This window comes from Pristiophorus japonicus, chromosome 14 (genome assembly GCF_044704955.1).
Source record: "Pristiophorus japonicus isolate sPriJap1 chromosome 14, sPriJap1.hap1, whole genome shotgun sequence".
In the NCBI taxonomy this organism is placed as follows: domain Eukaryota; kingdom Metazoa; phylum Chordata; class Chondrichthyes; family Pristiophoridae; genus Pristiophorus; species Pristiophorus japonicus.
Window position 1 is genome coordinate 103,647,386 of NC_091990.1, and position 23,231 is coordinate 103,670,616.

Consider the following 23,231-nt stretch of genomic DNA (forward strand, 5'->3'; position numbering starts at 1 on the left):
AATCAAGTTTCAGTTAGCTGGGCTAGATTTGGTGGGAGATATCTATTCCCAGTTTTACCAAGGAACAGAACACAGAAAGCAGGACACAGACTCGAACAGCAGAACACAGACTCAAACACAGACAGACACAAGCAGCCGGAGGTGGGGAGTGAAGAAATGGAGTAGTGAAGGAAACTACAAGAATTCATCAAGGACCGACCGAGCACGAGGCCCACGAAACGGAAGGTTGTCAGCAACCAAATTGACAACCCGGGCCACCACAACCAGCGAAACGACCAACCAAAACCAACTCAGCAAAAAACGAAGAATCAACACTTATTTCCACTCTACAATCTACTTCGGAACGACCAACGGGTGAGAAATTACCAAAAGGGACTAACTAAACTATTCCTAACCAAAGAAAGTGGGTACTTACCCCATACATCCAAAACGCAACTTAGCGCATCAACGGACGCACCCCAACCGAAGACTACGCAGTCCGAAGTCCTCTCCTCCGACCGGGGTACGGCTCGCCTAGAAGGCCAAGTGCAGCGAACCCCGAAACCGCGATTCACCGGCAACTGTCAAAAAGGGGATTGGTGAGCATGGCCCCTGAACCCACAGAGCTATAACTTAGTTAGTTAGGGGAAGTGGAGGAGGGAGGCTGGGATAACTTGTGTAAATGTATCTGCATTCTCCTCTTTACCCCATTTAGAGTTTAAGCTGTATTCTTTTGCCCCCAGGCTGCAATTTGACATTTTATTCAATGTGTTGTACCCCTCAGTGTGTATTGGTCTGTGTGTGTTATTAAAGGTGTGCCTTTTACTTCTTTTTAAACACAATAAAGCCATACCTGCTTCCTACCTTGAAACCGATTGTCTGTCCAAGTCTGTCACCGTCCCTTCATAATTCCATTGTCTAGAACCAAGGGTATGGGAACGATTCGGAACCGCTCATAAGGTCAGAAGGGAAAGCTGACCCCCTGCAAACCACCCCTTACAACACTGAGAAGTGTGCAGGTACACAGATCCCTGAAGGTAGCAGGTAGATAAGGTGTTTAAGAAGGCATATGGAATACTTGCCTTTATTAATCAGGGCATGGAATACAAGAGCAAGGACGTTATGCTTGAACTGTATAAAACTGTATAAAACACTGGTTAGGCCACAGCTGGAGTACTGCGTGCAGTTCTTGTCACCACATTACAGGAAAGATGTGATTGCACTGGAAAGGGTGCACAGGAGATTTACAAGAATGTTGCCTGGACTGGAGAATTTTGGCTATGAGGAAAAATTGGAGATGCTAGGTCTGTTTTCTTTGGAACAGAGGAGGCTGAGGGGGAGATCTGATTGAGGTCTATAAAAATTATGAGGGGCCCGGATAGAGTGGATAGGAAGGACCTGTTTCCCTTGACAGAGGGGTCAACAACCAGTGGGCATAGATTTAAAGTAATTGGGGGAGGTTTAGAGGAGATATGAGGGAAATTGTCTTCACCCAGAGGGGTGGGGAGTGCCGTAACCTGCAGGGCTACAGACCAAGAGCTGGAAAGTGGGATTCGGCTGGATAGCTTTTGGTCGGCCGGCATGGACACAATGGGCCGAAATGGCCTCCTTCGGTGCTGTAAATTTCTATGATGCTAACATCCTTGTAAATCTCCTCAATACCCTCTCCAGTGCAATCACATCTTTCCTGTAATGTGTTGACCAGAACTGCACGTAGTACACCAGCTGTGGCCTAACCAGTGTTTTATACGCTTGAAGCATAACCTCCCGACTCTTGTATTCTATGCCTCGTCTCATAAAGGTAAGTGTTCCTTATGCCTTCTTAACCACCTTATCTACCTGGCTTTCAGGGATCTGTGAACATGCACTCCCAAGGTCCTTCTGATCCTCTACACTTCTCAGTAACCTACGATGTAATGTGTATTCCCTTGCCTTGTTCGCCCTCCACAAATGTATTACCTCACACTTCTCAGGATTGAATTCCATTTGCCACTGTCTTATCCACCTAACCAGTACATTGGTATCTTCCTGTAGTCCGCAGCTTTCTTCTTCATTATCAACCACACAGCCAATATTTGCATCATCTGCAAACTTTTTAATCATAACCCGACATTCAAGTCGTAACCATTGATATATACCACAAAAAGCAAGGGACCCAGCACTGAGCCCTGTGGAACCCCACTGGATATAGCCTTCCAGTCACAAAAACACCCATCAACCATTACCCTTTTTTTCCTGCCTCTGAGCCAATTTTGGATCCAACTCACCACTTTGCCCTGGATCCCATGGGCTTTTACTTTCCTGACAAATCTGCCTTGTGGGACCTTATATAAAGCCTTGCTAAAATCCATATATACTACATCAAATGCACGCACTGCCCTCATCGACCCTCCTGGTTAACTCCTTGAAAAATTCAATCAAGTTAGTCAGACACGACCTTCCCTTAACAAATCCATGCTGACTGTCCTTGATTAATCCATGTCTTTCCAAATAAAGATTTATCTTGTCCTAGAGAATTTTTTCCAACAATTTGCCACCACCGAGGTTAGGCTAACTAGCCAGTAATTACTCGGTCTATCCCTTTCTCCCTTTTGAAACAAAGGTACAACATTAGCAGTCCTCCAGCTCTCTGACATCACACCTGTAGCTAGAGAGGATTGGAAAATGATGGTCAGAGCCTCTGCTATTTTCTCCCTTGCTTCTCTTTGCTTTCCTAATTTCCTTTTTCATTTCACCCTTGCACTTTCTATACTCCTCTCGGCTTTCTGAAGTATTTAGCTCTCTGTATCTGACATAAAAATATGGTGAGAAGGTAGGTGGGTGGGGTTGAGGGATATGGGGAGGTGTGTAGGTGAGGTTGAGGGATTTGGGGAGATGTGTAGGTGAGGTTGAGGGATATGGGGAGGTGGGTAGGTGAGGTTGAGGGATACGGGGAGAAGGTGGGGAGGTGGAGATGGGGAGGATGTGGGGAGGTGGAGATGGGGAGGACGTGGGGAGGTGGAGATGGGGAGAACGTGGGGAGGTGGGGTGTGGAGATGGGGAGGACGTGGGGAGGTGGGGTTGGGAGATGGGGAGATCGTGGGGAGGTGGGGTTGGGAGATGGGGAGGGTGTGGGGAAGTGGGGTTGGAGGATATGCTGGGTACGTGGGTGGGTGGGATCGGGGAGATTACTGTTTCTAGCCACTATTCTGCCACGGGCTCGATGGGCCGAATGGTCTCCTTCTGTGCTGTAATTATTGTATGATTCTATTGGTACAAATGTGATGATTATTTGACTGTTTTTATTGGCTGTACTTTAAAATGTTTTTACATAATTCAACCAAACATTCTCTCCCCTCGCCCAATTATTTCTGTTGATGGTTTGAATGTTTTGATTTCAAGGATGAACTTGGCCCAGTGAGCTTGTTATGGAGGAAAGCTTTCCATGCAATGACAACACGATGGATTCTGAAGGGATTTACATCACTCTGTAACAAAGTGAAAACAAAATGCTGCTGTTGCTTTAAACGGCACGTGCCATTGTAACTGGGGACGGGGGCAGCAGGGTTTCCTAACCGACAGCACAAGGGAGCTAAATTAACGCAGTCAGTTCAGCTGACAATAGAAGAACCTCCTCCAGCAAGTGACGTCCGTCCTCACGCACGCCCCTCGCCCCATTCCTTGACCCCCTCGCACGCCCCTCGCCCCACTGCTCCTCACACGCCCCTCGCCTCACTCCTCACACCCTCACATGCTCCTCGCCTCCCTCGCACGCCCCTCGCCCCCCACCCCACTCCTCGCCCCACTCCCTTGCCCTGCCCCTCGCCTGACTCCTCGACCCCTCAACCAACTCCTGGACCCCTCAATCCACTCCTTGCCCCCCTCCTCCAAACAATTTTGGCCGATTACGTCTTCAACACTAACAATTAACCGACAGGAAAAATAAATCATCTTCAAATTAATCTCACTCTTCCCTAAAAAGGGACAAAATCTCATTTAAAGGTGGGTGTGAAAATCCGCCTGCTTAAAGGGACAGGAGTGGAGATTAGTTGTGTATCTACTGATAGGGCACATGGCTAGATTTTAAAGCTTGCCTGGTTACTGTTGCTTCAACTGGTGGCAAATACACCCTCACCACGAGTGCTCCTCCTTACCCCCGCACCTCCCCCACCAAACCTCCCCTTCTCCCCAGCGCTCCTCACCCCCCTTAACCCCAGTGCTCCCCACGACCCCCCACCCCCCTCCAGCGCTCCTCCCCTTCCCTGGCGCTCCTCCCCCTCTCCCCCCCCAGCACTCCTCACTCCCCTTACCCCCAGTGCTCCCCCCTCCTTCCCCCCGCCTCCAGCGCTCCTCCCCCACTCCCCACCACAGCGCTCCTCTCCCCCGTCCCAGCAGTCCTGGACCCAGGATAGTGGATGATTAATCAGGCAGCCCCTGGACACCCTGACGGGGGAAGCTGTGTGTTTTTACCTTTCACTTGCTCGGAGATCCTGTGGATTATTGACATCAATAAAAGCTCATTTTCTGAACCCTGCTGGGGCCTTGCAATGGCTTGGGACTCTTTCTAAACAGTTGCAGTAATCCTGCCACCAAACTGTACAAAATCTCCCCACTTGTCGCCCCCGATTCCCCTCACAGGTCCCCCCCCCTCCTCACCCTGAACCCCCCCTCACCCTCACCCTGAACCCCCCCTCACCCTCACCCTGCACCCCCCCCTCCCTCACCCTGCATCCCCCCCTCCCTCACCCTGCATCCCCCCCTCCCTCACCCTGCATCCCCCCCTCCCTCACCCTGCATCCCCCCCTCCCCGCCCCGCACCCCCCTCCCTCCGCTCACTGCACCCCGCCTCACCCTGCACCCCCCCTCACCCTGCACCCCTCTCATCCTGCACCCCCCCTCCTCACCCTGCAGCCCCCACTCCTCAACCTGCACCGGCCCCCTCCTCACCCTGCACCCGCCCCCCCCCTCCTCACCCTGCACCCGCCCCCCCTCCTCACCCTGCACCCACCCCCCCTCCTCACCCTGCACCCACCCCCCCTCCTCACCCTGCAACCCCCCCCCCTCACGCACCTCCTCCCCATCACCCTGCGCACCTCCCCCCCCCAATCACCCCCTCCCGTGCCCTCAGTCCTCTCTGCACCTACCCGTCTTTGCTCTCTCTCCTCCACATCGAACAGGAAACGTTGAGAATTCTGAAAGGGAAAGACCAGATATCGCAATTCATTTTCATTATTGCAACAAATATACAGATAAATAATTATAAACCTATCTTTGATTCTTTGGTATTACATTTAGTCCAAGAAACATAAGAATTAGGAGCAGGAGTCGACCATGCGGCCCCTCAAGCCTGCTCCGCCATTCAATAAGATCATGGATAATCTTCGACCTCAACTCCACTTTCCCGCCCGATCACCATATCCCTTGATTCCCCTCGAGTCCAAAAATCTATCAATCTCAACCTTGAATATACTCAATGACTGAGCATGGCCCTCTGGGGTAGAGAATTCCAAAGATTAACTGCCCTCTGAGTGAAGAAATTTTTCCTCATCCTGGTCCTAAATGGCCGACCCCTTATCATGAGACTGTGCCCCCTGGTTCTAGACTCCCTCAGCCAGAGGAAACATCCTCTCAGCATCTACCCTGTCAATACCACTCAGAATCTTATATGTTTCAATGAGATCTTCTCTCATTCTTCTAAACTGCAATGAGTTTCGGCCCAATCTACTCAATCTCTCCTCATAGGACAGCCCTCTCATCCCAGGAATCAGTCCAGTGAACCTCTGTTGCACCACCTCCAAGGCAAGTATATCCTTCCTCAGATAAGTACCCCCACCCCAGCCCCTTCCCCCAACCCAAACCCTTCTCCAACCACTTCCCCACCCCAAACACTTCCCCCACCCCAAACGTGGGCTGGAAAGGGCAAAACAGCATCAACCCTTCCACTTCCTCCCAAAATAAGCTGGGATCAGTAACAGTGACTATGATGCTGTCGGATTGGTGTAAAAACTCATCTGATCCACTAATGTCCCTTGGGGCAGGAAGCCTGCTGCCCTTACCCGTTCTGGGCCTACATGTGACTCAGGACCACACCCACATGGTTGCCTCTAAAGTAAATGTTGGTCCCTGAGAAGATCAGAAGGGGGATTTAATAATGGAAAATGTGGAAATGGCTGAAACCTTAAACAATTATTTTGCTTCGGTCTTCACAGTGGAAGACACAGAAACCATGCCAAAAATTGCTGGTCACAGGAATGTGGGAAGGGAGGACCTTGAGACAATCACTATCACTAGGGGGGTAGTGCTGGACAGGCTAATGGGACTCAAGGTAGACAAGTCCCCTGGTCCTGATGAAATGCATCCCAGGGTATTAAAAGAGATGGTGGAAGTTACAGCAGATGCATTTGTTATAATCTACCAAAATTCTCTGGACTCTGGGGAGGTACCGGCAGATTGGAAAGCATCTAATGTAACGCCTCTGTTTAAAAAAGGGGGCAGACAAAAGGCAGGTAACTACAGGCCGGTTAGTTTAACATCTGTAGTGGGGAAAATGCTTGAAGCTATCATTAAGGAAGAAATAGCGGGACATCTAGATAGGAATAGTGCAATCAAGCAGACACAACATGGATTCATGAAGGGGAAATCATGTTTAATTAATTTACTGGAATTCTTTGAGGATATCACGAGCATGGTGGATAGAGGTGTACCGACGGATGTGGTGTATTTAGATTTCCAAAAGGCATTCGATAAGGTGCCACACTGCAGAAGATGAAGGTACGCGGAGTCAGAGGAAATGTATTAGCATGGATAGAGAATTGGCTGGCTAACAGAAAGCAGAGTCGGGATAAATGGGTCCTTTTCGGGTTGGAAATCAGTGGTTAGTGGTGTGCCACAGAGATCGGTGCTGGAACCACAACTGTTTACAATATACATAGATGACCTGGAAGAGGGGACAGAGTGTAGTGCAACAAAATTTGCAGATGACACAAAGATTAGTGGGAAAGCAGGTTGTGTAGAGGACACAGAGAGACTGCAAAGAGATTTAGATAGGTTAAGCGAATGGGCTAAGGTTTGGCAGATGGAATACAATGTCGGAAAATGTGAGGTCATCCACCTTGAAAAAAAACAGGAAAAGGGAATATTATTTGAATGGGGAAAAATTACAACATGCTGCGGTGCAGAGGGACCTGGGGGTCCTTACGCATGACTCTTTTTGGGAGTAAACAAAAAACATTAAACCGTGCCCCCCCCCCCCCCCTATCTGGGGGAAACACCAAACATTTACAGGCCCTTTTATTTTTTTGTGGTTTTTTTTTTGGGCACAAAAAACATATTTTTTCTCCACGTGCCCCCTATAAAAGGGGAGGGGGACACTAAAAGCACCGGCAATTAAAACAAATTAACTTAAAAACATAAAATCAAATTAAAATTTGGTTGCCGGGCGTGATGATGCACTCCAGTCCCTCCGGTGCCTCCTTGTGCATGAAACTCTTTTTGGAGTTCACCTGCAAAACATAAAACATTAAACTGTGCCACCCGACCTGGGTGACACTCCAGACATTTACAAGGCCCTTTTTTTTTTTCCCCCTTTTTTTTGTTTTTTTTTGTTTTTTTCTTTTTTTGGTTTTTTTTTTGGGCACTAAATTCACAATTTTCCCCAGTGCCCCCTATAAAAGGGAAGGGGGACACTAAAAGCACCGGCAATTAAAACAAATTAAACTTTAAAACGTAAAATCAAATTAAAATTTGGTTTCCTTGTGCATGAATCCCCAAAAAAAAAGTTAGTTTGCAGGTGCAGCAGGTAATCAGGAAGGCGAATGGAATGTTGGCCTTCATTGCGAGAGGGATGGAGTACAAAAGCAGGGAGGTCCTGCTGCAACTGTATAGGGTATTGGTGAGTCCGGACCTGGAGTACTGCGTGCAGTTTTGGTCACCTTACTTAAGGATATACTAGCTTTGGAGGGGGTACAGAGATGATTCACTAGGCTGATTCCGGAGATGAGAGGGTTACCTTATGATGATAGATTGAGTAGACTGGGTCTTTACTCGTTGGAGTTCAGAAGGATGAGGGGTGATCTTATAGAAACATTTAAAATAATGAAAGGGATCGACAAGATAGAGGCAGAGAGGTTGTTTCCACTGGTAGGGGAGACTAGAACTAGGGGGCACAGCCTCAAAATACGGGGGAGCCAATTTAAAACCGAGTTGAGAAGGAATTTCTTCTCCCAGAGGGTTGTGAATCTGTGGAATTCTCTGCCCAGGGAAGCAGTTGAGGCTAATTCATTGAATATATTCAAATCACAGATAGATAGATTTTTAACCAATAAGGGAATTAAGGGTTACGGGGAGCGGGCGGGTAAGTGGAACTGAGTCCACGGCCAGATCAGCCATGATCTTGTTAAATGGCGGTGAAGGCTCGAGGGGCTAGATGGTCTACTCCTGTTCCTTGTTCTTATGTTCTTAAGTTCTTAACTGCCCTCCGAAATGGCCCAGCAAGAAATCATCGGTTCAAGAAGACGGCTCACCAGCTCCACTTCCCCCCCCCATCCCCCTCCCGCCGCCACCCCCCACACACTTTCTCAGGGCGATTAAGGATGGGCAATAAATGCTGGGCTTGCCAGCGACATCCAGAGAATATATTTTTTAAAACAACTTGCATTTATATAGCACCATTAACGGAGTAAAACATTCCAAGGTGCTTCACAGTCCACTGCATGCTCCAGGTATAACTGGTGTTCAGGCTGCAAGAATTGTGCTGCCGTTACTTTCAGCATGCCTGTGTTAGATATTGTGGGAATCTGGAATTTGATGCAAGTTCCTGGGCTATAAATGCATTACTGTCCAAAGTGTCCCCGCTGCAGACTGCACAAGGAGCGTCGATCACCCAGTACTGAGCGGAGCAGCCTCGGCAGGACTGGCCTAGCGTGGATTTACCCGCACCTCACCATCGTCAGAACCGTGGCAAACCTGTTCTTAATGACACGGAGATCAGAGCACAGAGCAGCGTGGTCGGAGTGCTGGAGGGATGTAGGGACGATGGGCGCTGTAAACTTCAGACTGTCGGAAAGCAAATGAAAGCCAAGCACACAAAGAAAATGCCACCCACTGAACAACAACAACTTGCATTTTTTCAGCGCCTTTAATGGAGTAAAGTGTCCCAAGGTGCTTCACAGGAACGTTATTAGGCAGGATTTGCCGCCGAGCCACAATGGGCAGGAATGAGGTGGGTGTGGGTCAGCTCCAGTAGGGTGTTTCCATGCCTTTGTCATCATGCTAAACTTCTCAGCCACCCTCCTGCTTGCCCAATCTCCCCTTCGCACCCCACACATTTCTCTCCCTCCCTCCCCCACCCACACTCCCCTCACACCCCACCCCACATACCCCCTCACGCACCCCTCACCCCACACACACTCCCCTCACACACCCTCCCCCCCACCCCCACCCACATCCCCCTCCCCGCCCCCACCGTCCTCGCTCGCAACACCGCTACACGAGAGGGAAATGGATTTTGCTATTGATTTAACAGCCATGGTGCTGTTGGGGGTGGGAAATTAACGCTTCGTAAAAGGCTGCATAGATTGACGGCAGACAATGAATAGATTGCCAAACAGCTGGAAGTGTGCAGGAAAACAAACCTGAGGTCACAGGAATAGCTCAAATTAATTTCATGTTTCAATCCCGCAGGGCAGTCTCCGCCCAAATATTACACTCTGCTTCACTTCAAATACACGTCGGAATCCTGAGTGCATCTTCTGCACAGGTCCAGCTGTCCCAAGATACACCCATCACCCCGCCCCCCCCGCTCCCCATCACACCACACCCTCCCCCCCCCCCCGGACCCTGCTCCCCCATCACCAACCCCCTCCCTCCCCTCAGACCCCGCTCTCCCATCACTCCGCGATTAACCCCCTCCCCACCCGCCTGCTCCTCCATCATCCCCCGATCGGCAACCCCCCCCCAATCACGCTCCCCTATCAGCCCCCCCCCCCAGACCCCGCTCCCCTATTAACCCCCCCGGACCCCGATCACCCCCCCCGGACCCCGCTCCCCTATCACCCCCCCCCGGACCCCGCTCTCCTATCACCCCCCCCCCCGGACCCCGCTCCCCTATCACCCCCCCCAACCCCTATCAGCCCCCCCCCACCCTGGACCCCGCTCCCCTATCAACCCACTCCTCCTCGCCACAATCTGCATTTCCTAGTCACCGACTCCATCCCTGTCCCCAGCATCTGTCTGAGGCTGAACTGCACTGTTCGCAACCAAGGTGTCATATTTGACCCTGAAATGAGATCTCGACCACATAGCCGCAGCATAACTAAAACCACCGCTTTCCACCTTCGTAACATCGCCCGTCTCCGCCCCTGCCTCAGCTCATCCGCTGCTGAAGCCCTCATCCGTGCCTTTGTTACCTCTACACTTGACTATTCCAACGCACTCCTGGCTGGCCTCCCACATTCTACCATATGTAAACTAGAGTTGATTCAAAACTCGGCTGCCAGTGTCCTAACTCGCACCAAGTCCCGTTCACCCATCAGCCCTGCGCTCGCTGACCTACATTGGCTCCCAGTTAAGCAAAGGCTCGATTTCAAAATTCTCATCCTTGTTTTCAAATCCGTCCATGGCCCTCGCCCCTCCCTATCTCTGTAATCTCCTCCAGCCCCACACCCACCCCGAGATGTCTGCGCTACTCGAATTCTGCCCTCTTGAGCATCCCTCATTATAATCACTCAACCATTGATGGCTGTTCCTTCTGTTGCCACCTCTCTACCTTGCTCTCCTTCTTTAAGATGCTTCTTAAAACCTACCTCTCTGTCCAAGCATTTGGTCACATACCTTAATATCTCCTAATGCAGCTCAGTGTCAAATTTTTGGTCTTATAATTCTCCTGTGAAGCGCCTCGAGACGTTTTACTACGTTAAAGGCGCTATATAAATACAAGTTGTTGCTGTTGTTATATATTAGCACAGATAGAGGATTGGCTAACGGACAGAAAACTGAGAGTAGAGATAAACGGGTCACTTTCGGGTTGGCAGGCGATAACTAGTGGGGTGCCGCAGGGATCAGTGCTGGGGCCTCAGCTATTTAGAATCTATATTAATGACTTAGATGAAGGGACTGAGTGTAATGTATCCAAGTTTGCTGACGATACAAAGCTAGGTGGGACAGTAAGTAGTGAGGCGAACACAAAGTGTCTGCAAATTGTACAGGGCTTTGGTGAGAGCACACCTGGAACTCTCTTCAGTTTTGGTCTCCTTATTTAAGGAAGGATATACTTGCTTTAGAGATGGTGCAACAAAGGTTCACTAGATTGATTCCTGGGATGAGAGGCTTGTCCTATGAGGAGAGATTGAGTAGATTGGGCCTATACTCTCTGGAGTTTTGAAGAATGAAAGGTGATCTCATTGAAACATACTAGATTCTGAGGGGGATTGACAGGGTAGATGATGAGTGGCTGTTTCCCCTGGCTGGAGAGTCTAGAACCAGGGGGCACAGTCTCAGGATAAGGGGTCGGCCATTTAGTACAGAGATGTGGAAGCTCAGTCTTTGACCATATTCAAAGCTGAAATCGATAAGATTTTTGTGCTTGAGGGGAATCAAGGAATAAAAATGCAATTCTTTTGTTGCACGAAAGTATGAAGTTGAGGTCGAAGATCAGCCGTGATCTTATTGAATGGTGGAGCATGCCCAAGGGGCCAAATGGCCTACACCTGCTCGTAGGCCTTATGTTGAACACTAAGCCTACCCTTCTGTAAAGTGCAGAGTCCCTACTCATGCAGTCTACCTCCATACTCAAGGTGCTTCACACTATGACAGGTCTGGGGGCCCGTGGACGCTCATGGTTCAATGGGAGCCGGGAACCAGTTGGTGCGAACGAGGTGGTCGAGGTGTCCGGTGGGAAATTTACCCCGTCACATCTAGAGCCGTGCCCTGGGTCCGGGGCCCGGGGGAGGGGGCGGGGTGGGTGGCAGTGCCCCGGACGCAGGGGCAGGGTCCGGGGGGGTGGGGAGAGAGAGGGGAAGGGTCCGGGGGGAGAGGGAGAGAGGGGAAGGGTTCGGGAGGCAGGGCCAGTGCCCCGGGGGCAGTGTCCGTGGGGCGGGGAGAGGGGGGAACTGTTCGGGAGGCAGGGCCAGTGCCCCGGAGGGCAGGGCCCAGTGTCCCCGGGTCCCGGAGGCAGGGCTGGGGGGGGGCGGGGCCCAGTGTGACGGAAAGGGGGGGGGCAGGGCCCAGTGTGACGGAAGGGGGGGGGGGGGGCAGGGCCCAGTGTGACGGAAGGGGGGGGGGGGCAGGGCCCAGTGTAACGGACGGTGGGGCAGGGGCCCAGTGTGACGGAAGGGGGGGGGGCAGGGCCCAGTCTGACGGAAGGGGGGGGGGGGCAGGGCCCAGTGTGACGGAAGGGGGGGGGGGGCAGGGCCCAGTGTGACGGAAGGGGGGGGGGCAGGGCCCAGTGTGACGGAAGGGGGGGGGGCAGGGCCCAGTGTGACGGAAGGGGGGGGGGCAGGGCCCAGTGTGACGGAAGGGGGGGGGGCAGGGCCCAGTGTGACGGAAGGGGGGGGGCAGGGCCCAGTGTGACGGACGGGGGGGGCGGGGGCCCAGTGTGACGGAGGGGGGGCAGGGCCCAGTGTGACGGAGGGGGGGGGGGGGGGGGGCAGGGCCCAGTGTGACGGAGGGGGGGGGGGGGGCAGGGCCCAGTGTGACGGAAGGGGGGGGCAGGGCCCAGTGTGACGGAAGGGGGGGCGGGGCAGGGCCCAGTGTGACGGAAGGGGGGGGGGCAGGGCCCAGTGTGACGGAAGGGAAGGGGGGGGGCAGGGCCCAGTGTGACGGAAGGGGGGGGGGGGGGCAGGGCCCAGTGTGACGGAAGGGGGGGGGGGCAGGGCCCAGTGTGACGGAAGGGGGTGGGGGGCAGGGCCCAGTGTGACGGACGGGGGGGCGGGGGCACAGTGACCGGCTCTCACGGACTGACGGAAGCCCCGCCGCGGACCCCGGGCCCGGACTGAGGGCCGCAGTGCGGGTTTGGTTTGTGTGTTTTGCCGGGGGAGCGGGTGGGGCCGTGGCCCCGACCTCCTCCCGGCCCCGACCTTCTCACCTCGATGTTGTGAAGCTGCAGCGCCCGGAGCGCAGAGTCCTGATCGCCGCCCTCCAGCCGCTCCATCACCCGGCTCAGCTCCATGGCCGGTCCGCTCCGGACGCGCACTGCCTGCTCCCCGCGCGCTGCACGCCCCGCCCCTCACAGCCCCGCCCACAGTCTCTGGCCCCGCCCCCTGTGCCAGTGCCCCCAGGGCTGAAATTGGAGCAAAATAATATTTCATGTTTATTAAAATTATTCAAATTGTGGCAGTGAATTTCTCCAGTCTCTCCGGACCCAGGGCACAGTCTCTGGTGCCCATCACTCCTGGCCCCAGTCTGCCCATTGTCACATTGCTGTTTGTGGGATCTTGCTGTGTGCAAATCCTGTGTGGGTCATTTTCCGGTTGGCAAACAGTGACTAGTGGGGTGCCGCAGGGATCGGTGCTGGGGCCTCAACTATTTATAATCTATATTCATGACTTGGATGAAGGGACCATAGAAACAAAGAAAATAGGTGCAGGAATAGGCCATTCGGCCCTTCGAGCCTGCACCACCATTCAATAAGATCATGGCTGATCATTCCCTCAGTACTCCTTTCCTGCTTTCTCTCCATACCCCTTGATACCTTTAGCTCCCTCTTGAATATATCCAATGAACTGGCATCAACAACTCTCTGCGGCAGGGAATTCCACAGGTTAAAAACTCTCTGAGTGAAGAAGTTTCTCCTTATCTCAGTCCTAAATGGCCTACCCCTTATCCGAAGACTGTGTCCCCTAGTTCTGGACTTCCCCAACATCGGGAACATTCTACCCGCATCTAACCTGTCCCGTCCCGTCAGAATCTTATACGTTTCTATGAGATCCCCTCTCATCCTTCTAAACTCCAATGTACAAAGGCCCAGTTGATCCAGTCTCTCCTCATATGTCAGTCCAGCCATCCTGGGAATCTTCGCTGCACTCCCTCAATAGCAAGAACGTCCTTCCTCAGATTAGGAGACCAAAACTGAACACAATATTCCAGGTGAGGCCTCACCAAGGCTCTGTACAACTGCAGTAAGACCTCCCTGCTCCTATACTCAAATCCCCTAGCTATGAAGGCCAACATATCATTTGCCTTCTTCTCCGCCTGCTGTACCTGTATGCCAACTTTCAGTGACTGATGAACCATGACACCCAGGTCTCGTTGCACCTCCCCTTTTCCTAATCTGCCGCCATTCAGATAATATTCTGTCTTTGCGTTTTTGCCCCCAAAGTGGATAATCTCACATTTATCCACATTATTCTGCATCTGCCATGCATTTACCCACTCACCTAACCTATCCAAGTCACCCTGCAGCCTCGTAGCATCCCCCTCACAGCTCACACCACCACCCAGTTTTAGTGTCATCTGCAAACTTGGAGATATTACACTCAATTCCTTCATCTAAATCATTAATGTATATTGTAATGAGCTGGGGTGCCAGCACTGAGCCTAGCGGCACTCCACTAGTCACTGCCTGCCATTCTGAAAAGGACCCGTTTATCCCAACTCTCTGCTTCCTGTCTGCCAACCAGTTCTCTATCCACGTCAGTATATTACCCCCAATACCATGTGCTTTGATTTTGCACACCGAGTGTAATGTAGCCAAGTTTGCTGATGATAAAAGATGGATGGGGAAGCAAATTGTGAGGAGGACACAAAAAATCTGCAAAGCGATATAGACAGGCTGAGTGAGTGGGCAAAAATTTGGCAGATGGAGTATAATGTGGGAAAAAAAATGTGAGGTTATTCACTTTAAATGGAGAAAAATTGCAAAATGCTGCAGTACAGAGAGACCTGGGAGTCCTTGTGCATGAAACACAAAAAGTTAGTATGCAGGTACAGCAAGTGATCAGAAAGGCAAATGGAATGCTGGCTTTTATTGCAAGGGAGATCGAGTATAAAAGCAGAGAAGACCTGCTACAACTGTACAGGGTATTGGTAAGGCCACATCTGGAATACTGCGTACAGTTTTGGTCTCCGTATTTAAGGAAGGATATACTTGCATTGGAGACTGTTCAGAGAAGGTTCACTTGGTTGATTCTAGAGATGAGGGGGTTGACTTATGAAGATAGGTTGAGTAGGTTGGGCCTATACTCATTGGAGTTCAGTAGAATGAGAGGTGATCTTATTGAAACTTATAAGATAATGAGGGGGCTCAATAAGGTGGATGTAGAGAGAATATTTCCATTCATAGGGAAAACTAAAACTAAAGGACTCAGTCTAAGAATAAGGGGCCGCCCATTTAAAACTGAGATGAGGAGGAATTTCTTCTCTCAGAGGGTTGTAAATCGATGGAATTCTCTGCCCCAGAGAGCTGTGGAGGCTGGGTCATTGAATATATTTAAGGCGGAGATAGACAGATTTTTGAGCAATAAGGGAGTACAGGGTTATGGGGAGCGGGCAGGGAAGTGGAGTTGAGTCCATTATCAGATCAGCCATGATCTTACTGAATGGCAGAGCAGGCTCGAGGGGGCAAACGGCCTACTCCTGCTCTTATTTCTTATGTTCTCATGTGTCTGCGCCAGCTGACAAAGAACTATCCAGCCTAATCCCACTTTCCAGCTCTTGGTCCGTAGCTCTGTAGGCTACGGCACTTCAAGTGCACATCCAAGTACTTTTTTTAAAGTGGTGACAGTTTCCGCCTCTATCACCCTTTCAGGCATAAGAACTTAAGAATTTGGAGCAGGAGTTGGCCATTTGGCCCCTCGAGGCTGCTCTGCCATTCAATAAGATCATGATTGATCTGATCTTGGGCTCAGCTCCACTTCCCTCCCCATAACCCTTCACTCACTTACCGCTCAAAAATCTGTCTATCTCCACCTTAAATATATTCAATGACCCAGCCTCCACAGCTCTCTGGGGCAGGGAATTCCGCAGGTTTACGACTCTCTGAAAGAAGAAATTCCTCCTCATCTCAGATCTAAATGGGCGACCCCTTATTCTTAAACTATGCCCTCTAGTTCTAGATTCCCCCATGAGAGGCAGTGAGCTCCAGACCCCCACCACCCTCTGGGAGAGGGGGGGGAGGGAATTCCCCTCAAATCCCCCCTAAACCTCCGAACAATTATTTTAAATCTATGCCCCCTGATTATTGACCCCTCTGCTAACCATCGATCTAGGCCCTTCGAGATTTTCTTTACCTCAATAAGGCATCCCCTCATCTTTCCCACAGTTTATTGAATTCAAAGTTCTTGTTTACAACTCACTCTGATCTCAACCCCACCAAACTGTGCAACCTCTACTAGTTTCACATGTCAGTTCATGCTCTTTATTAATAGGTACAGAGAATAGGGAGAGAGGGATTTGACTGGGAGGGATATTAAAGGGTATGGCAAGTGAGGGGAGAGTGGGATTAGACTGGGTGGGATATTAAAGGGTACAGGGAGTGAGGGGAGAGTGGGATTAGACTGGGTGGGATATTAAAGGGTGCGGGAAAAGAGGGGGAGAGTGGGATTAGACTGGGTGGGATATTAAAGGGTGCGGGGAGTAACATCGCCCGTCTCCACCCTTACCTCTGTTCATCCGCTGTTGAAACCCTCATCCATGCCTTTGTTACCTCTAGACTTGACTATTCCAACGCACTCGTGGCTGGCCTCCTACATTCGACCCACGTAAACTAGAGTTGCTCTAAAACTCTGCTGCCCATGTCTAACTCGCACCAACTCCAGCTCACCCATCACCCCTGTGCTCACTGACCTACATTGGCTCCCGGTTAAGCAACGCCTCAATTTCAAAATTCTCATCCTTATTTTCAAATCCCCCCCATGGACTCACCCCTCCCTATCTCTGTAATCTCCTTCAGCCTCACAACCCCCCACTGCCCCCCACCCCCTCCCCGAGATATCGGTGCTCCTCAAATTCTGCTCTCTTGAGCATCACTTGAGCTGCCTGGGCCCTAAACTCAGGAATTCCCTCCCTAAACCTCTCCGCCTGTCTACCTCTGTTTCGTCCTTTAAGACACTCCTTAAAACCTCACTCTTTGACAAGGCTTTTGGTCATCTGCCCTAATTTCTTCTTATGTGGCTTGGTGTCTTTTGTCTTATAACACTCCTGTGAAGCGCCTTGGGACGTTTTACTATGTTAAAGGCGCTATATAAGTACAAGTTGTTGTTATTGGGCGGGATATTAAAGGGTAGGGTAAGTGAGGGGAGAGCGAGATTAGTCTGAGGGGTTCAACTGATAAAAAGCAACAGTACAGATTTGATGGGACGAATGATCTATTTCTCCACTGGAGTATTCGATAATTCTGAAATGTCTTCTGAACAATTATGCTTGGCACATACATTACACAAATCTGGTAATATGGAACTGAATGGGTATTCCATTCCCCAGCTCCAGTTCTATCCTGGGCCACGAGCTTCAGCAGCCGGAAAATATTCCCTCCTAAACTTGTACTTTGTGACTGAATAAAATTAAAATCAAATCGGAGTTTTCTGAGGGAAAACTTGTCCTTAATTGAGTTTTGATCTGAAGAGTTCGGGATTTTTCCAGAGAGAATGTTTACTGTCAGACAATGGGACCTTCACATCATCGACCTGAAACGTTAACTCTGTTTCACTCTCCACAGGTGCTGTCTGACCTGCTGAGTGTATCGAGCATTCTCTATTTTTAGATCCAATTCCAACAACCGCAGTCTTTAGCTTTTAGACCTTCACATCTGCCTGGGTTGTCTGTACAGCACCTGCCATTCTCCAACAACTGGTCTAGTACAAACAGCAGCTAGCTCTTTCACCCCCGACAAGAATAATCGGAATTAGACATCTCAAGAACAATGGAAGCTGCACATTAATGGATCACTCAAATTTCTTTGAGAATCCAATTGTGAATGTTCTCTGTTTCTGAGTATGGCTCTGGGACACATTTGGGTTCCGGGGCTGTGTGTTGGTGCAGGCAATATCACCCGCTGCTCAACACCACAGGAAACGTGACGCAGTGAGCACCCTGCCCAGCGGGGGAATCCCTTCCAACCTCAGGTCAATTCAATACCCAGACTCTCCCTTCACCAATAATATGACCAGACCCACCCGTCCCCCAATAATATGACCAGACATCCCCCCCCTCCCCAATAATATGACCAGACACTCCCCCTCCCGAATAATATGACCAGACACTTCCCCTCCCCCAATAAAATGACCAGCCAACCACCCTCCCGAAATAATATGACCAGACACTCCTCCTCCCCCAATAATATGATCAGGCCCACCCATCCCCCAATAATATGACCAGACACTCCTCCTCCCCCAATAATATGACCAGACACTCCCTTCCCCCAATAATATGATCAGACACTCCCCGCTCCCCCTCCTCCAATAATATGACCGGACACCCCCTCCTCCAATAATATGACCAGACTCTCCCCCTTCCCCAATAAAAGGACCAGACACACCCCTCGCCGAATAATATGAACACACACTCCGCCTCCCCCAACAATATGACCAGACACACCTCTCCCCCAATAATATGACCAGACACCCATTCCCTCAATAATATGACCAGACACTGCCCCCACAATAATATAACTAGACACCCCCTTTCCCCAATAATATGATCAGACACTCCCCTCCTGCAATGGGATGACTAGACACCCACTCCCCCATAATATGACCAACCCCAACCCCCAATAATATGGCCAGACACTCCCCCTCCCCAACAATAAGACCAGACATCCCCTCACCCAATAATATCACCATACAACCCTTCCCCCAATCATATGACCAGTCACCCACTCTCCCTAAATAATATGACCATACATTCCCCTCCCCCAATAATATGACCAAACACCCCGCCCAATAATATGTCCAGACAACTCCTCCCCCAATAATATGACCAGACAGACCGTCCCCCAATAATATGATCAGACACCCCTCCCTCAATAATATGACCAGATCCCCCAATAATATGACAAGAACCGCCCCCCCCCGCAATAATATGATCAGAGATTCCTCGCCCCCAAAATATGACCAGACCCCCAACCCAATAATATAACCAGGCACCCCCCCCAACCTCAGTATTCTGACCAGACACTCCCCCTCCCCCAATAAGATGACCAAACCCCCGCCCCCAATGTGACCAGACATCCCCTCCCCCAATCATATGACAAGACACCGCCTCCCCAAATAATATGACCAGACCTCCCAATAATATGACCAAACCACACCCCCGCCCCCCACAATAATATGACCAGACACTCCTTCTCCTCCATTAATATGACCAGACATCGCCCTCCCCCAATAATATAAGCAGACCTCCCCCCCAATAATATGACCAACCCCCACCTTCCCAATAATATGACCATAAACTCCCCCCTCCCCCAATAATATGACCAGACACTCCCGCTCCCCCTCCTCCAATAATATGACCGGACACCCCCTCCTCCAATAATATGACCAGACTCTCCCCCTTCCCCAATAAAAGGACCAGACACACCCCTCGCCGAATAATATGAACACACACTCCCCCTCCCCCAACAATATGACCAGACACTCCCCCTCATCCAATATGAGCAGACTCCCCCTCCCCAAATAAAATGACAAGACAACCCCTTCCCCAATATGAACAGACACCCGCCCCCCCCAATAATATGACCAGATACCTTCCTCCCCCAATAATATGACAAGACATCTCCCTCGCACATTGATACGACCAGACACTCCGCCTCCCCCAATAATATGGACAGACTCCCCCTCCCCCAATAATATGGCCAGACACCACCCCCCCAATAATATCACCAAACTCTCCCCCTCCCCCAGTAATATGACCAGACCCTCCCTCTCCCCCAATAATATGACCAACCGCTCCCAATAATATGACCAGACAGCCCACTCCCCCAATAATATGACCAGACAGCCCACTCCCCCAATAATATGACCAGACACCCCTCCCCCAATAATATGACCAGACAGCCCACTCCCCCAATAATATGACCAGACACCCCCTCCTCCAATAATATGACCAGATAGCCCACTCCCCAAATAATATGACCAGACACCCCTCCTCCAATAATATGACCAGACAGCCCACTCCCCCAATAATATGACCAGACACCCCCTCCTCCAATAATATGATCAGACACCCCCCCAATAATATGACCAGACACTTCCCCAATGATATGACCAAACACCCCCTCCCTAATATTATGACCAGACACTCGCCCTCCTCCCAAAATATGACCAGACACACCCCCTCCCCCAATAACATGAACAGGTACCCCCCCTCCCCAAATAAGAGCAGACATGCCCTCCCCCAATAATATGACCAAACACACCCTTCCCCCATTAATATGACCAGACAACCCCTCCCCCAATAATATGACCAAGCACACCCTTCCCCTAATAATATGACCTACCACCCCCCCCCCAATAATATGACCAACTCCTCACCCTTTATAATGTGACCAGGCAACCCCTCCCCCAATAATATCACCAGTCACCCCTCCCCAATCATATGACCAGATTCCCCCACCCAATAATATGAGCAGACACGCCCTCCCCCAATAATATGACCAAACACACCCTTCCCCCATTAATATGACCAGACAACCTCTCCCCCAATAATATGACCAGACACACCCTCCCCAATAATATGACCAGATCCCCCCAATAATAGATGAGGTCCTTACTACTAGGGGGATCAAGGGGTATGGCGAGAAAGCAGGAATGGGGTACTGAAGTTGAATGTTCAGCCATGAACTCATTGAATGGCGGTGCAGGCTAGAAGGGCCGAATGGCCTACTCCTGCACCTATTTTCTATGTTTCTATGTTTCTATAATATGACCAGGCACCCCCCCCCCCAATAATATGGACAGACACCCACTCCCCCAATAATATGACCAGTCACTTCCCCGCCCCTAATAATATGACCAGACACCCGCCCCCCCAAAAAAATATGACCAGACCCGCCCCCCCAAGAATATGATCAGGCACTTCCCGCCCCTAATAATATGATCAGACACACCACCTCCCCCAATAATATGACCAGACACCCCCAAAAAAATATGACCAGACACCCCCTCCCCCAATATGACCAGACACCCCCCTCCCCAATAAAATGACCAGACACTATCACACCCCCAACAATATGACCTGACACTCCCCTTCCCTCAATAATATGAGCAACCCGGCCCCAATAATGTGACCAGACAACCTCTGCCCGAATAATATGGCCAGACTCTACCCCTCCCCCAATAATATGAAGAGATACTCCCCCTCCCCCAATAATATAACCAGACACTCCCCTCCCCAATAATATGAGCAGACACCCACTTTCCCCAATAATATGACCAAACAGCCCTTCCCAATAATATAACCAGGCCCCCCCTCGCCCCAAAAAATGACCAGACCCCTTCCCCAATAACATGACCTAACCCTCCCCCCCAATAATATGACCAGCCACATCTTCCCGCAATAATATGACCAGACAGTCCATCTCCACCAATAATATGACCAGACACCCCCCCAATAATATGACCAGACCCCTACCCAATAATATGGACAGACACCCCCTCCTCCAATAAATTGATCAGACGCTCCCCTCCCCCAATAATATGAGCAGACATCCCCTCCCCCAATAATATGACCAGATACTCCCCCTCACCCAATAATATGAGCAGATATCCCCTCCCCCAATAATATGACCAGACACTTCCCCCCCCTCCCGCAATAATGTGACCAGCCACCCCTCCCCCAATAATATGAACAGGCACCATCCTTTATCAATAATATGGCCAGACATCCCTTCCCCCAAAATATGACGAGACACTCCCCCTCCCCCAATAATATGACCAGATAACCCCTCCCCTAATAACATGACCAGATAACCCCTCCCCCAATAATATGACCAGACACCACCTCCCTAATATGACCAGATCCCACCCAATAATATAACCAGACACCTCCCTCCCCCAATAATATGAAGAGACACTCCCCCTCCCCCAATAATATGACCGGACACTGCGACTCCCCCAATAATATGACGAGACACCCCCTCGTCCAATGATATGACCAGCCCCTCGCCCAATATGAGCAGACACCCACCTCCTGCAATAATATGACCACACAGCAACTCCCCTAATAACATGACCAGACACCCCCCCAATAATATCACCAGACCCTTCCTCCCCGATTAATATGAACAGACACTCACTCCTCCAATAATATGACCAGACATCCAATCCCCCAATAATATGACCAGACACCCCTTCCCCCATAATATGACCAGAAACCCTCCCAATATGACAAGCCAACACCTCACCCAATAATATGACCAGACCCTCCCCCTACCCCCAAAAAATGAGCAGACCTCTTCCCCAATAATATGAAGAGACACTCCCCCCTCCCCCAATAATATGATCAGACATCCCCCCGCATTAAAATGACCAGACAACCCTTCCCCCAATAATATGACCAGACACCCCCTACCCCAATAATATGACCGGACACTCCGCCTCCCCCAATAATTTGACCAGACAACCCCTCGCCCAATAATATGACCAGACAACCCCTCCCCCAATATGACCAGGCACCCCCCTCCTTCCCGCAATAATATGACCAGACACCTCCCTCCCCTAATAACATGACCAAACACTTCCCCTCCCCCAATAAAATGACCAGACCCCTTCCCCAATAATATGACCAGACACTCCCCCATCCAATATAACCAGACTCTCCTGCTCCCTCTATAATATGACCAGACACCAACTCCCCCAACAATATGACGCGACACTCCCTATCCCCCAATAATATGACCAGACTCTTCTGCCCCCTCAATAATATGACCAGCCATCCCCTCCTCCAACAATATGATGTGACACCCGCCCTCCCCAATTATATGACCAGACACTCTCTCCCCCAATATGACCAGACACCCACTCCTGAATAATATGACCAGACACACACCCCCTTCAATAATATGACCAGACAGCCCCTCCCTCATTAATATGACCAGACACTCCCGCTCCTACAATAAAATGACCAGACACCCCATTCCCCAAGAATGTGAACAGACAATGCGCCCACCGCATAAAAATATGCCCAGCACCCCCCAATAATATGACCAGAGACCACCCCATAATAATATGACCGGACACCACCCTCCCCCAATAAGATGACAAAAAAACCCTCCCTCAATAATATGACCAGACAGCCCCTCCCTCATTAATATGACCAGCCACTCCCTCTCCCACAATAAAATG

General features: G+C 50.6%; 1 protein-coding gene across 2 annotated transcripts in view; it reads right to left on the reverse strand.

Annotated features, from left to right (window-relative positions):
• Positions 1 to 13,167, reverse strand: part of ric8a (RIC8 guanine nucleotide exchange factor A) — a 72,802-nt gene extending 59,635 nt beyond the window's left edge. Inside the window, exons 1-2 of one of the 2 annotated variants that reach the window (XM_070899426.1) lie at positions 13,040 to 13,167; positions 5,103 to 5,150 (exon numbers count right to left, since the gene is read on the reverse strand). In XM_070899426.1, coding sequence (XP_070755527.1) covers positions 5,103 to 5,150; positions 13,040 to 13,123 — 132 coding nt within the window. In that variant the 5' untranslated portion in view covers positions 13,124 to 13,167. Of the gene's footprint in view, positions 1 to 5,102; positions 5,151 to 11,698; positions 11,817 to 13,039 lie in introns of those variants that run through there. The other variant, XM_070899427.1, reaches the window with a different exon arrangement.
• Between the last annotated feature and the right edge of the window lie 10,064 nt (positions 13,168 to 23,231).